Source organism: Alternaria arborescens, assembly GCF_004154835.1.
Source record: "Alternaria arborescens strain FERA 675 chromosome Unknown contig_1, whole genome shotgun sequence".
Lineage (NCBI taxonomy): Eukaryota > Fungi > Ascomycota > Dothideomycetes > Pleosporales > Pleosporaceae > Alternaria > Alternaria arborescens.
In genome coordinates, this window is record NW_021167856.1 from 1,375,494 (window position 1) to 1,389,932 (window position 14,439).

A 14,439-nucleotide genomic window follows, 5' to 3' on the forward strand; every position below is an offset into this window, starting at 1 on the left:
TTTAGTTTTTCTCTTTGATACACTTAAATTTATCTCTTTTCTTCGTGATCTTGAAATGCCCGGTTTCGAGGACCTTTTCGGCGCTTCTGAAGCAGATATAGCAGCAGCGCCACCACCAGAACTCCCGGCTGAGCTCGCAGCCGCCGTCTGCTCCTTGTGCGAGGTGAAATCAACTACATTCTTCTTCAGCTGTACTATTGTCAAACATTGTAGAAGTATGTACTAGTGCCGTGGCTCTCCTCAATGTACTTGGTATACAACTCCTCCACTATTGGAACGATGGGAGATGTAGTTGTAGCTCCGTGTGTGTCTTCGTTGATGGAAGTAAGTGTCTTGCAGTATACATAGTCAGTAGCGATTGAGACAGTGGCACAAGGAGATTCCATGACTCTGTCCCATGCGATGATATGTTCTGATTTTAGGCCGCTACACTAACCCCTGCATGCCGTGGGCCCTGTAAGCTATTATGGCCCTCAGACACGAGTGGGTCTCGGTGTCTCTACCATGGATTTGGGTGTTAGTAGCGGGTACAATTATGCAGGGAAGAACGGCAGAATCCGATATAAAGATAGACAGGATATTGTTTAACATCGGGGCTACAGCGGGCTCTTGCATAATTCCTAGCTTAACAAGTCACCCTCGCATTACGGAATTGGCCGAGTGGAGACAACTGTGCGTGTGTGAAGGTGGTACTGTGTGGTTCGATGTAGTTGAGAGGTAATAGAGATCAGAGGAAATGCGAGAGAAGAGCTTTTGAAGGACCGGTTGCAAGTGTGACTGGCTTACCTAACACGGCGTTTGACAAACGACCCTCTACGCTGTCGTACATGCTTACTATGAGCCTGGAGCGCGGAAATGTCATCGTTGGTCTTCAGCTCGCAGTACTTTTTCGCGATGTCCGTGTGATAGTCTTCCACTGAAGTCATAACACCCACTCGGTCTGGCCAATCCTTCTCTTCCCTTACGTATCAAGGCAGTCATTGCTAGAAGGTACACCACATGTCTTCGGGTATAGGCTTGGACTGGTGGACAAGGCTTGCCTCAAGACATAGCGGCACCGAAGCACGACGAAGGCTGCCTCGGCAATCCTTGTCAGGCTTCGGCTGGCGGGCGGGAAGACGGCTATGCGGCACCTCGAGAGATAAGTTCGTGCAGTCCCTCCATACAATGCCTCATCCATCATCAACTTTGTCGCACGCTGTGAGGGCGTGGACCTCCCACGGGGTATGAGGAAGAGCTGTGATTGGCTGGGACGGTAGCGCATTCGTGGGTGGAAAGAGCGATCTGGGGTTGTCAGAAATTTCGAAGGAACGGGGCCCGTCTTGGCCCAAGCCTGGGCGGACTGGGCGCCAAGTGAACGTGGTACAACGACGGACTCTCGTTCGCTGATCTGGACCACGTTCGACCATGGCGATGGCGAAGAGGAGCGACGAGGCACGGCGGAGACTTAACGCGTCAAAGACATGCCATGCAGGTGGGCCGGTTCTTGGAGACCCATTACAATCTTCTGCACCAATTGCGTGACCTGTTGTCCAGTATGGTCAGCGCGGAGCGGAGCTGGAGGTCCAGAGAATGCCCATCTGTTAGGCTTCAGACCACGACCAGAGCCGAATAGCATGACACTGTGGCTTCGGTGATCCACCGCGCCTCGATGGGGCAGGCAATACCGTCAGACGTCCACAAACGCTCACTGCTAGTGAAATATCGTCTCGCCGCCAAGATCCCACCCATTGGAATCCATACTGCCTACTTAAGCTCCCATGCACTCGACCGATTGAACACTTCCTCTCCCAGGACACCTCACAAACACTCAGCCTTACCAGTCGATCGGCGCAACTGCTTGCCGCCCTGCTCCTACAATGGCTCCCGCTTTGAAGAAGTACGACTGGATCCTAGCCATCACCACCATCGCCTTTGTTGCCTCGTCGGCCTCGAACGGTGCCAACGATGTCGCCAACTCATATGCCACATCCGTGGCTGCGAGAACGTTGAAGATGTGGCAGGCTGGTATTCTGGCCTGTTTCACTGAGTTCTTGGGTGCCGTTGCTCTCGGATCCCGAGTCACTGGAACTATCAAGAGTGGTATCTTCGCCCTCGACACCTTCAAGCCTGTGCCTGCTACTCTTATGCTCGCCATGGGATGTGCTGAGGTCGGATCCGCTGTTTTCCTTACTGTTGCTACCATTGCTGGTATGCCTGTTTCGACTACCCAGACCGTTGTTGGAGCCCTCGCTGGTGCCGGTATTGCTGCTCAGTCTCCCCTCAGCTGGGGCTGGAAGAAGGGTTCCATCTCCCAGATTGCCGCCTCGTGGGTCATTGCGCCCTTCCTGTCCGCCGCTTTCGCCGCCGCTCTCTTCTTGACCATCAAGTTCGCTGTCCACAATCGAAAGGACCCCTTCAAGTGGGCTATGCGTCTGATTCCTTTCTACCTCGCTTTCACCGCTGGTGTTCTCGCTCTCTTCATCATTGACGAGCTGCCAAATGGCGAGTCTCTTGAGGAGATGGGTGCTGGCAAGGCTTGCGGAATCATTCTCGGAGTCTTCTTCGGCATGCTCGCCATCTCCTACATCTTTTTCATCCCTTACTTCACCCGCCGTCTTGTCAAGGGTGACACCAGACTGAGGGCGTGGCATCTTCCTCTCGGTCCTCTTCTGTACCGTGAGAACCCTCCTATCTACTTCCCCGGCAAGGGCGACCAGGTCGTCACCGATTACTACGCCAAGTCAGCGCCCGTCGCCACAAGCGAGCAAGAGAACCTCAAGGGCGAGAAACCTATTGGTCACTCAACCTCCGTTGACAATAAGTCCTCCGGTGACAGCGACAACATTGATGTTGAGGGTGGTCGCGGCCTGTCCCGTCCCCTTCCCCGCGATGGAGCCGTTGCCCACATCATCCCAGCTAAGCCCGAGCCCGAGGAGCGCTGGTTGAAGCCCGTCGAGCACCTCCCCTTCTACTCTCCCAAGAAGATCATGAACTGGACCAAGTTCATCCTCCTCCAAGGTGTCTCTCGTGACGTTGTTACCCAGAAAGATCTCGCCGATGTCCACTCTCGCGCTATTGTTTACGACAACCGTGTCGAGCATCTCTGGACTTACGCTCAAGTTGCCTCCGCCATGATGATGTCTATTGCCCACGGTTCCAACGATGGTAAGTCAAATTCCTGCATACTACATCTTGATGCATCTGCTAACCTCACATCACAGTTGCCAACGCTGTCGGACCCTGGGTTGGTTCGTACAACACCTACACAACTGGTGTCGTCACCAAGGAAGCCGACACTCCCATTTGGATCCTCATCGTCGCCGGTCTTCTTCTCGGTATCGGTTTCTGGTTCTACGGATACCACATCGTACGCGCTCTCGGTAACAAGATCACTCAAGTCTCTCCCACCCGTGGATTCAGCATGGAATTGGGTGCCGCCATTACTGTCCTCCTCGCCTCGCGTCTCGCTCTCCCTGTCTCCACTACCCAGTGTCTTACTGGCGCTACCATCGGTGTCGCGCTTTGCAACTTCGATCTCAAGGCCGTCAACTGGAAGCAAGTCGGCTTCATCTTCTCCGGATGGATCATCACCTTGCCTGGTGCAGGTCTCATCTCAGGTCTTTTGATGGTTATGGCGCTCAACACGCCCCATTTCTAGACGCTGTTTGCCATTGTTTCTAGTTTTAGTTTTGACGTCTTTCTTGTAATGCGAAAAGAACGCATGGTTTAGGGTGCATGATATGGGACGGATGATACCAATCGCTTACTGTACCAAATCGTAATCTATAGAGTACACACAGTGAACTTCTCAAGGCTGATTTAAGTGTGATGACTGCGCGACGTCGAAGTGTACTTGAGGAGGTGTCATCTTTCGGCCGAAGGCACCGTGCCCAATGTTTGATGTACAAAGTTAGTAAATGTTGATGTGCGATTCTTACATTAAAGTTACCTACCATGCTAGCAACATAATTCTAGCGGACAACAGATCGACGGACCGGAGCTCCACGTATGTTGTTGCCTACAGTATTGTTGTATACAGTGGGAGTGAATATTCTTGTTTTGCACGTCAAAACACTGTGCTAGATATATCAAGCCACAAATCAGGCGTCTCAAGGAACGAATGTAGTCGGAGAATACTGGTTATGATTAAGCGGATACGAAGAGTCGGTTTTACTCTCGGTCTTTTCCTTGTCCGGAAGCTGTTAATTCACTTTCAAGACTTCTTGATAAATAGTAGAGCTGGGTTTCACGTTGGATGCAGAAGTGTAAGGGTAGAGCAGCAAAAAGCTGCAAGAGATATCGGTATTCCCGTAATGGTACAGAAACCTGTACAACATATCATGGCTCAGTCTAGCTTGACCATGCATGTATGAAGCAACTCCATACGCCCGTCGCAAAATACCACCAGCCCGAGCGTAGACAGGCTTCAGGGTCTATGCATTACATCGTAAGAGAGAAGTGGGAGAAGCGGATTAAAATAGTGATAGAATAGTAAGGGAAGCGTGGCTGCTATACGGCCTGCTTGTCCGACTGCTGAAGCTCGTTGACGAAAGCGTCGTAATCAGCGGATGAACCTGAGCCTACTATAGCTGTAAGCCATGGATCGGACTGGCTGCTCTCTCAATAAGCGTTTGGGTTGGGATAGAAGGAGGACGATGGCTCAGGGTGCTGACCTTGCGGTGACTCGTCGACCTTTTGGCGCTTCTCTGCATAGTCGTACGAACCTTCAGAGCTGGCGTGCTTATTGCCAGATGCGCCGTGTTGGGCTGCCGCTGCTGCTTGCGCCGCCATCTGCAGCTCGCCAATCTGGCGCTCCGAAAGCCCGCCGTTGTTATTGCTGGAGGCTTGTTGCTGCTGCTGCTGTGGTTGCTCGGGCTGTTGGGGCGGCTGTGGTGGTTGCGGTGCTTGGTGCATGTTTGGTTGCTCGTGTGGTCGGTTGAGATCTACACCGGCCGGCGCAGGTGGTATCTCGCCTTGGGTCTCAAGCAATCGCGATTGCAGGTTGATGATATAGTCGCGCAGTTGGTAGTTCTCGGTTTGAAGAGTCTTGTAGAGTTCGCATAGCTGCTCGAACTCCTTGACCTGATCCTTGAGCTGTTTGATGTACTCTTCCTTACGCTGGCGGAATGCGCGCTGGCAATGTTAGTGCGGAGCATAGGAATGCGCGCGCGGTGGGCATACCTGGGCAGCGCGATTCTGGGCGGCGCGCTTCGAGGTCGACAACTCTCGCCGTCCCTTGGAGCGACCTTCACTCGTGTTCCCATCGTCAGGGCCGCCTTGGCTCATGTCGTAGGCGGAGCCCCCAATGGCTGGGTCGATGGCGTGTGGCGGGCCAGCAGAGTGCGGGTGCTGGGAATGTTGGGGGTGTGGAGGATGCTGGGGGAGAGGCTGCACGCTGGGCTGTCCAGCGCCGGCAGCGAGCAGATGTTCTCTTAAGCCTTCATGACGATACGTGTTAGTAATCGGCAGGATGGTACGGATGCGGGGGGGCCACTAACTCATCTCTATGGTCGGCTTGGATTGATCCTGAATTGGCATGTCAGCAGCGCAAGGCCTGAAACAGTCAGCAGAGCTTACCTGAGCGGCCGATGCCTGCATGTTATACCCAGTGTCAGTTTGGCTCGAGGGATACAGGATTTGGCTCATTCAGGGCGCGTCGGACGGGAGCACCGCGGCGAGGGTGTTGTGGCGTTGATTAGACAGCAGCGTGCAAACGGGCCTGGGATGTTATGTCGCTGTACTAGGCCAAAGCGAGACTATACGCGCAAGAGGGCAGCTGGGTGAAGCGATGGTCCTTCGGCGTGGTCGGCCGGTGAGGGTCGTGATGGTGGTGACGTCGCGACAATGGGGCCGTCGACTATGGGCAGGCTGCAGTGCGTGAAAGAGGACGCCTGTGCTGGAGAGTCAGCTTCATCCGTCGCAGGCGCCAAGACATGCGCGCAGTGTTGCGACAGCATCTTGGTTGCGCGTCTCGTGTTGTAGGACGATGGGGCAGCTCACCTGTATTGTGACGATGCAGTTGGTCGAAATGTGGATTACGCAGCTTTGACTAAGAAGAGACAGACCTCGGGGCGATGGCGCTATATGTAGGGCGGCACCGTCGGCCTCGCGGGATCTCTCCACGACGACGACAATGCAATGCCTCGCTGCACTCCACCCTCCTCATCACGACTCGCCGGAGCCAGCTGCATGGAAATGAACGCCCTGCTGCCATATCCTGCCTGACTTCGGCAAGGTTCCGACGAGCTGTGCACTCCATCCGACCATCCACCTGCTTTTTGCGACGCTGATTGCTTACCAATTCCCCGACCCCGACCGTCTGGTAGCTGTCGAACACACCTTAATCTCTTTGGGACTAGTCCCGCCATGTCTGATTACTGTATACGGGACATATATGTTTTCAGATCCGAAGGCTCCGTAGATACCAAATGCAGGAGTTGTTGCGCCCTGAGATCAGGATATCTGCTGCTGCATCACGGTTTCTTGCTGTCAACCCCCCTTTTGCTGATGCTTTCTTGCCGTGATGAGTGCTGTCACGACTCCCATCTGCCCCTCCAAGCGCACATGCAGCATCAGCAGATAATTCACTCCCAGATTCTTGTCATACTCCTTCCAAGTTACCTAGTTCCCTGCAGGAGCTTTGGCATTTCACAGCATCAAGCGTCCTGCTGAACTTATTGGGCAAATATATGGCCGTTGGGCAATTTTGGAGATGCTTGGTCCAAGCGCATTTGCAAGGCGCATCGCAGCGATCAACTCCCACTCCGCTCCTGATTCCGCAACGTCTTTGCATCTGCTGTGCATCTTGCAGTCAACGATTTCCTGCTGATCGTACGCTATTAGTTCATTGACCGCTGTTTGCTTTCCATCACAGAAAGAACCCTTGTTCATCTACACCCCGGTATCTGCGATCAAAGTCGTCATCAACACCAGCAAGTGCATCTACACCATGACAAGGCCTCAGAATCTAGCTCGGGCAATCCCGTAAGTCTAGCAATTACTTTTCCGCCACTGATGAACAAGCCAATCCCTCATCTGACCTGCGCCATGACACCCGCCTTGATGACCTCAGAACTCAAACACGTCTAACCTACGAGTCACAGCCAATCGTTCCAGGCGTTGTGCGAGCGTCGCTGTCGCACCAAAACGTCTTTGCTGATCCGCCGCGAAACAAATGTCCGGCCGAGACAGGCTACTACCATACCTCACACGAGATACGCACTCGTTACGGGGTTCCGGTCACTGTCCTCAAACTCTCGTCCGCCATCTGGTCCGGCTGAGCAGCCCAAACAAAATACACCACACGACTCAATATATGCCGCCAACCAACCCGCTGACCTGCCTGAACGAGTACAGAGGCTCTCTTCTAGATGGAAAATCATCAATAAAAGGCAGAGTATTGAGCGCAAGTTCCAATTTGGTGGTTTTGCAAAGGCTTGGCAATTTATGTCGGTGGTTGCGGACGAGTGCAAAGTCAAAAAGCATCATCCGCGTTGGACCAACGTGTATAACAGGGTCTCAATCGAATGGACTACTCACAATCCTAAAGGACTGAGTATCAAGGATGTTGAGATGGCTGAATTTTGCGATCGAAAAGCAGCCGAGGTTGAGTTGAAAGAGTCACCATTTTGATGTAGCTTAGATCTAGATAGATCGACGATTTTCCGGATAATCTGCACCAAGAAAATGCCGATGGATCGACGAACCCGACATTACCATTGGTAAATGAAGAGGACCGTCGGACGCGGAGATACCGTACCTCCATGCTCCAAACGAACTACGTGAAAGGGCCGGCTTATCGAACCCAATGGCGAAATGGCACTTGCTCAACTTCCTGCATGCTTATCACTATCCAACATGCCGTTTTCTCACTGACCCACGGGTCCATTGGCACTATTGACACCCAGACTCCTGTATAGCACTGTGATGACTGATCAGAGTTTCACATTTGTAAACAACATAGTTATATAATGAGGCGATGGTGGAACAAGATGAAATGAAACACCTGGAACGTCAAAGTAGTTCTTATTTCGTAAAGCTCGCCAACCATACACCTTGCTTACTTAGGAAAGACCGTCCTTTAACAGACTGGTCTGTATTAACCAAGTTCATGGTGACCAGCTATAGTCTGGTTCCTCTTCTCTAGCTACCCTCGTCACTCAAGTCATGTCTGCCCTGCCACTTCTCTTCAGCACCCAACTACCACACCGACATCGTCCACAGCCACACTCCAGCCACTCTCATCCTCTACGCCATCACCTTGCACACTGACCGCAACCGAATGGCCAACACCTGGAACCACATCTTGTACCGTGACCTTGCCGCCGACCCTCTTCCAACCTTTGTTTCCAACTCCCAGCCGAACCTCTTGTCCACAGCTGACCCCATCTAGGAAGATCTCAACGCGCGTCTGTCCACTCGGCCTGCTTCCCCTGACCCATGCGTAGCAATCCACCGTCACACCGGTTGGAAGATCAATGTAAGACTGCGATAACGTAAGTGTCGCAGTCACTTCCGAGCTATTCGATGTCGCAGCATATACGTTGGAACCTGAGTGTGCGCCAACATGAGAAGGGGAGGTGGAGATGCCGCGGGAGGACCATGAGCCTGTCACCATGTCCATCCATGGGGTCAACAAAGGAATCTCGAAGGATGGATTGGTGGGGACGTTTGTACAGGCTCTTGTAGAGAGGGTCTGCTGCGGTGACGGAAGTGGTGTGGCTTGAGTGGATGAGAAGGCGAGGGTGGCGCATACGAGAAAGACTACGAGCCTTTGAAGAAACATGATGGTGGGTGTCGGTTGTGAAGAAGTTCTGTACGTCTGACAAACGTTTGGAGACCTTGTATCTCGGTTGCTGAGTGGACTCGGTGGTGGTAGTGTTTTCGAGTTCGTGAGCGTTACCGATAGTCAAGGAAAGGCGATCACGAGTGAGACAACGCTCAGATGGCTTGTGTGACGTGACCAAGGGAAGCCTATCGACGCTTTCCAAGTGCCTTTACTTGAGTTTGGCTTGATAATCTTTCGAGGATTCGCGTAGAACGTTGGCGCTAGTAAGGATGGGCAGGTGTTCTGCAAGTGAGTCGACAATCAGGACGATTACTGATTCCGTTTGCTTGAAGGCCGAATTCACACAGGTGAAAGGTGAGGTGAGAGAAAAAAAGTGAGATCCATTCGAGCCATTGCACCTGCTGCAGACATATAGTATTGCTGGCTCTCGTTACATTCATCAACACAAAAAGCACACTCCAGTTTGCGATCATGTCGAACAAGCTCCAGCTGGCAGGGCCAAAGCCTGATCGAATGAAGCTAAGCCATCGCGCAACGGTTTTATGTACGGTACAGCGCAGGAGTAAACACAAAGGAGATATTACTAGTCTTGTAATTGATAGGGTTGGACGGCTGGTTGAGGCGAAGGTGGCGTAAGTTTAAGCGAAATTCACGGGGCCGTTGCGCAGCCGCTTGGCACCACTCCCTATCACTGTACGGGTAAACACAACAGTCGCGCTATGTTACAGCCCAAAGCTTGCTCCAGATATCGGAGATTTTGCTGGCAAGCCATCGAAACAAGTGGGAATGATTGGCGAGGTTGGGGAGTTTTGATCAGGTTTCTTCGAGCCTATAGGGATGTGTTTCACTGTATTCCAGCAGGGACTGGGTTATGTGAACCGAGACAGAAAGGAGATCTAGAACTAAGAAAAGAAAAAAGGAGAAGTGGTGATGTTTGGTCGGAATGATGTTATTGGATCTTTGTTAGGCCTGTGGGGGTTTATCCTCCCAAGCCTTTGCTCATAGCGGCGTACTTTTGGGGTATATAGAGAGCCAACGAAGTCAACCTATATGGCTGTCGAGGGCCGCCGGGTACGCTTCTGTCGCATACTGATGCATTTTTAAAGTCCGCCTCAAACGCCGACCGTGCAAACCGTAGCCTCATGTCGTCATACTGTAAATCGTGTCGCTCATGCAGGCTGTTCGTATGCCCTCTTAATGACCCTTGCGAATTCTGCCAGGTTTGTTAGCAGCTAATTGGTGCTCAGTATGTAAATAAACTTACGATCAAACTTGACATTCTCGCGGACAACGGTGCCCTTAGCCTCGTTGTCCTTGTTGATTGGTACCTTGATCTTGGCACCATCGATGTTCCATCCACACACGCTTCCGACGAAGTTGTCAAACTCGCTTCCGGAGAGGTTCAACCACGACTCTAGGATGCTTCGGTCAACCTCGCGTACCGCTTGGCTGACAGTCGCAGCAATTCGTACGCGCATCAACTCCTCAAAACCTGATACGTCGGCAATCAAGTCGGCGTACAGGTCGTCAGAGTCAAGTGTGGACCAGAATGTGGCGTAGTCTGCACCTTCGAGCAGATTCCTGAGCTCGTTGAGCTTCTGGACAGCTTCTGATAGTGGGGCATCGCCAGCAGCTGGGTTGTGTAATGAAGAGGAAAGAGGAGCTAGGACGTGTGGGGGGAGGAGAGACAGACCCAGGGAGAAGTCGGGGCTGGGGAAGACGGTGAGGGCCTTGACGAGGATGTTGGTAATGGTCTCGTCACGGGCGAGGTGGGGGTTGAACTGGTAGCTGCAGCATCGTGGTTAGTGAGATGCAACGATGGTACTGGAGGTACAATAGCAGAGGCAGAAAGCTGTCAGATAGAGCTAATAATAAACTTCAGCGGGTGGGGGGATTCAGTCCCCATCCCTCGGGTAATAGGAAACGTTGTGGTTGTTTATTCATCTTGTAGCATAGGAAAGATTGAGTAGAGGGGGAACGTACAGCTTCAACAGGGCGAGGTTGGCGTAGCAGTCGTACGTCTGGTTCTCGCACTGCTGCATGACATAGTCCTGGAAGACACCCGTCGTCTCTGGGTTGTAGCGATCCAGTCCATCGAGGATCTGCTGCATGTGATCCGGCCGCTCAGGCGCGAAGTCGAAAGGGGCGCCCATGGTGGTTGTGTGGATGAGCGACGAAGAGTTGGTGTCGAAGGCTTGGTCAAATTCGCTCAGTGCGACGAGACGACGCATTGGCCACCGGGCAGCCCCGCGTCATCTTCAAAAAAGTTAGACCCCGCCAAAACAATTGATTGCAACAAGATCTACCAATTTACACCACCATGGCGCCCTACGACAGCGATTCCTCAGACGGCGGCGATGACTACACCGAGACAAATGTGCTGCTGGGTTATGCGACAAAGGACGCAACGGGCGACGCAGTTTCCCACATCGGAGGCGCACCGGTACGCACAATGCCGACCTAGCCAGAAGTCTGTCTAATGATCATAGTAGGGCTGGATAGATGAGGCGACAGCCCCTTCTGGCGCCTTAGCAAAGTGCAAAGTCTGTAATGGCTATCTTAGCCTCCTCCTTGAACTCAACGGCGACCTTCCTGACCAATTCCCTGGTCACGAACGGCGACTCTACATCTGGACATGTCGGCGCAAACCATGCAGAAGAAAGGAGGGTAGCGTGAGGGGCATTCGTGGAGTGCGCGTCGCAAAAGGCGCGAGCAGTAAGGCTACTACTGCCAAAGTCGAGAAGAAGGAGGTCAAAGAAGAAAAGCCTCAGCCCAAGATAGGCGAGTCGCTGTTTGGGGTCAAGAATGGGACAAGTGCATCGACGCCCGCGAACCCATTCTCGAACCCCTTCTCATCCAAGCCCAATGGTGCGGCATCGGCGAACCCTTTCTCTTCGGGAGGAAGTGCAAATCCCTTCGGGACATCCAGCCCTACACCCGCGGTTCAAGTTAGCGAGCCTGAGGAGAAGAAGGATGAAGCCTCCACGACTCTACCGGAAACATTCGCGTCCAAAGTTCGGCTGTCTTCACCACCTCCGTCTGAACAGCAACCCCCACGTCCACATGAGCCATGGCCAGCAGACTCGGCCTTCCCTACGCCGTTCCCACATTACCACCTGGACGCCGAATATGAGACCCTAGACGCTCCTTCAGAACCATCAATACCAGCAAACGTGCGGGTTATGGATATGGAAACTGAAGAAAGCGGGAAAGGTGGTGGGAAAGAAGACAAGGAAGTATTTGAGTCGTCCATGGACAGGACGTTCCAGAAGTTTGCAGATCGTATTGGGGAGAACTCCGAGCAAGTGCTGCGTTATGAGTACAAAGGCAAGCCGCTTCTGTACAGCGACAACGATGCTATTGGCAAGCTTCTGGGACCACATTCGGAGAATGGTACAGCGTCGAACGCAAAGGTCAAGACAGCGGCCTCACGAGGTGGAGCTGGCTTTCCTCGATGTTCGACGTGTGGTGCGGATAGGGTCTTCGAGGTTCAGTTAACACCACATGCAATTACCGAGTTGGAGGCAGACGAGATGAGCATCGACGGCATGGAATGGGGCACTATCATTATGGCAGTATGTAGCAAAGACTGCAAGCCCAGCGACGTCCAAGAAGGCGAAGTCGGCTATGTGGAGGAATGGGTTGGTGTCCAATGGGAGGAGGTCGCTTCAAAGAAGTAGGAGACGATCACGTAAGATATCAGACGAATGATGACTTGAACGATGATCTCGATACCCCACAATCACAAAGGAGCTCGTCTTTAAGGAGTAGTATACCCAGCTGTACTGCACCCGAGAGGTATATCATGTATTTTGTGCTTCCTAGTGTTGGTGTAGAATGCAGCGCATACCTTGAGGGAAGACTTGAGTATGGAGTATCCCTCAGTAGGAACGAGCTCCTTCGTACAAATTTCAAGCTGCTACAGCCGCTGCTACTGGTGCAGCCACCCTCGTGATTTGATCGCCTGCCCTGGCGATACCATTGCCTTTGGTGTCTTTACTAGCTCTCTCAGCACCTGTTTTCCAGACTTCGACTTCCTGACCGCCTCGCAAGATACCAACACGCATAGTCGACAACAAATTATGTGCTGCGTTCGAATGTTCATACACACCGCCATTGAATACCGCAGTACCATCCTTGCCAACCACACTCTTGATCAGTGTCTTGCCACCAGGATGATCAGCAATGAATGGTGAAACATCATGGATTACTCCAGCGATAGCCACCAAAGCGGCGCCGTTGGCGGAAGCCTGGGCTTGAAAATCGTCCCAGCTGATGACCGGCAGTTGAGCTAATGGGAGACCCCAATCAAGCTTCGATCGCTTTTGGTCGAGTGCTTTCTGTTGCTGTTGAAGTCTGCCTTTCTCAATCTCATTAGAGCGAAAGGTCTTCAGGTCGTATGTCAGTGGATAGAGAGGAATTATGGACATGATCCAGATGAGCCATTTCGTCGGGTCGTATTGATACCAGATTATCGCGTTGCCTTGATCTGTTGTTAGTATCATCACCCTTATGACATCGAAAAGAAATGGACTTACGGTAGTCAGACGGAAACTCATGGTGGAAGTTATGGTATCCTTCGCCCATAGTCACCAAAGCGGTCAAGACGTGATCCCTTGGAGATCTACGATCGTCGAATGGCTGCTCGCCGATCCAGTGAGCGAGACTGTTCACACAAAAGGTAGCCTGCTGTACGAAGCATGCCCTGATAATGCCCGCATACACAAAGCCACCCCACCAGTCTCCCCAGCCCAAACCTGCTACCATCGCAGGAAAGATCCAGGCAGCAAAGAGAAGCATTTTTCCATAGTGCCGGTGCTGAAACACAACGATCGGGTCGCTGTCCAAATCGGAGATGTCCGTACGACCTTTGATTTTCGGGTCGTTGTTAAGAACCATCCAACCGATGTGAGAAAACAACAGGCCTCGCATAACCGAGTATGGATCTTTCATCGTATCTGTCCATCGGTGATGCGCGCGATGGTTGGCGCTCCACCATCTTATGCTACCTTGGATTGCTCCTGCTCCTGTAAATGCCAAGAACAGACGTACTGGAAGGCGCGCAGAGTAGCAGCGGTGGCTCCATAATCGATGATATCCACCTGTGATACCAAAAGCGGTCATGAAGTAGTACAGGATGCTCCATAGCAAAGTTGGTCGAGTGAGAGGTGTCGAACGTGCCAAGTAGAGGCCATATGTCGGGACTAGAACGACGAGAGTTGTGTTAAGCCAGTTAATCTTCTTGTACCAATTTGCGAAAGTGACTGGTTGAGCAGATATATGTAGTTCTTTTGGGGTGGGAGGTTTTCCCGTTGAAGGGTCAGAAGCGGCCATGACGGACGACGTGAGTTAGTCAATCCCACACGAAGGAAAAAAAAGCGAAATGCAAGGCAGCCTACTCTTCCAAGCACGATAGCTTGGTATATGTACCTCCATCATCTTCGACCGGAACATTCCGAATACACCAACTGTTGGCCCAAATGCAGGGCAGAACGTGGTTCTTTCAGCCCCATCGTCGGTCAAAAGCAACGTGCGTAACGGCGAGATGGTCACGCCAAACCCTCCGATCCGGATTCCTCGGGTGTCGTGTAGTTTCTACAGCTCTAATGCCATTGGTGGAGCGGAGTGGTAGACTGAGGTTGATGAAGTTTACAATGCCGTGTATGGTT

The 14,439-nt window shown here is 52.3% G+C and overlaps 6 protein-coding genes across 6 annotated transcripts; 2 read left to right on the plus strand and 4 right to left on the minus strand.

The window, feature by feature from the left end:
• Positions 1 to 1,859: 1,859 nt before the first annotated feature.
• Positions 1,860 to 3,640, plus strand: AA0111_g519 (Phosphate-repressible phosphate permease pho-4; the record flags this gene model as incomplete). The annotated part of the gene is made up of 2 exons (XM_028651274.1): positions 1,860 to 3,147; positions 3,204 to 3,640. The coding sequence occupies 2 exons, from the start codon at positions 1,860 to 1,862 to the stop codon at positions 3,638 to 3,640; spliced, it is 1,725 nt and encodes a 574-aa protein (XP_028511683.1).
• Positions 3,641 to 4,602: 962 nt separating this feature from the next.
• Positions 4,603 to 5,580, minus strand: AA0111_g520 (hypothetical protein; the record flags this gene model as incomplete). Its single annotated transcript, XM_028651286.1, has 4 exons — positions 4,603 to 5,115; positions 5,164 to 5,420; positions 5,481 to 5,508; positions 5,560 to 5,580. 4 exons carry the CDS (start codon positions 5,578 to 5,580, stop codon positions 4,603 to 4,605), a joined length of 819 nt encoding a protein of 272 aa, XP_028512111.1.
• Positions 5,581 to 8,170: 2,590 nt separating this feature from the next.
• On the minus strand, positions 8,171 to 8,767 carry AA0111_g521 (hypothetical protein; the record flags this gene model as incomplete). Its single annotated transcript, XM_028651297.1, has 1 exon — positions 8,171 to 8,767. One exon carries the CDS (start codon positions 8,765 to 8,767, stop codon positions 8,171 to 8,173), a length of 597 nt encoding a protein of 198 aa, XP_028512112.1.
• Positions 8,768 to 9,939: 1,172 nt separating this feature from the next.
• AA0111_g522 (Eukaryotic translation initiation factor 3 subunit K) lies at positions 9,940 to 10,923 on the minus strand (the record flags this gene model as incomplete). The annotated part of the gene is made up of 3 exons (XM_028651308.1): positions 9,940 to 9,983; positions 10,035 to 10,558; positions 10,754 to 10,923. 3 exons carry the CDS (start codon positions 10,921 to 10,923, stop codon positions 9,940 to 9,942), a joined length of 738 nt encoding a protein of 245 aa, XP_028512109.1.
• A 167-nt stretch (positions 10,924 to 11,090) lies between these two features.
• AA0111_g523 (hypothetical protein) lies at positions 11,091 to 12,450 on the plus strand (the record flags this gene model as incomplete). Its single annotated transcript, XM_028651319.1, has 2 exons — positions 11,091 to 11,213; positions 11,263 to 12,450. The coding sequence occupies 2 exons, from the start codon at positions 11,091 to 11,093 to the stop codon at positions 12,448 to 12,450; spliced, it is 1,311 nt and encodes a 436-aa protein (XP_028512110.1).
• A 231-nt stretch (positions 12,451 to 12,681) lies between these two features.
• Positions 12,682 to 14,104, minus strand: AA0111_g524 (Acyl-CoA desaturase; the record flags this gene model as incomplete). Its single annotated transcript, XM_028651330.1, has 2 exons — positions 12,682 to 13,253; positions 13,309 to 14,104. The coding sequence occupies 2 exons, from the start codon at positions 14,102 to 14,104 to the stop codon at positions 12,682 to 12,684; spliced, it is 1,368 nt and encodes a 455-aa protein (XP_028512115.1).
• Positions 14,105 to 14,439: the final 335 nt, after the last annotated feature.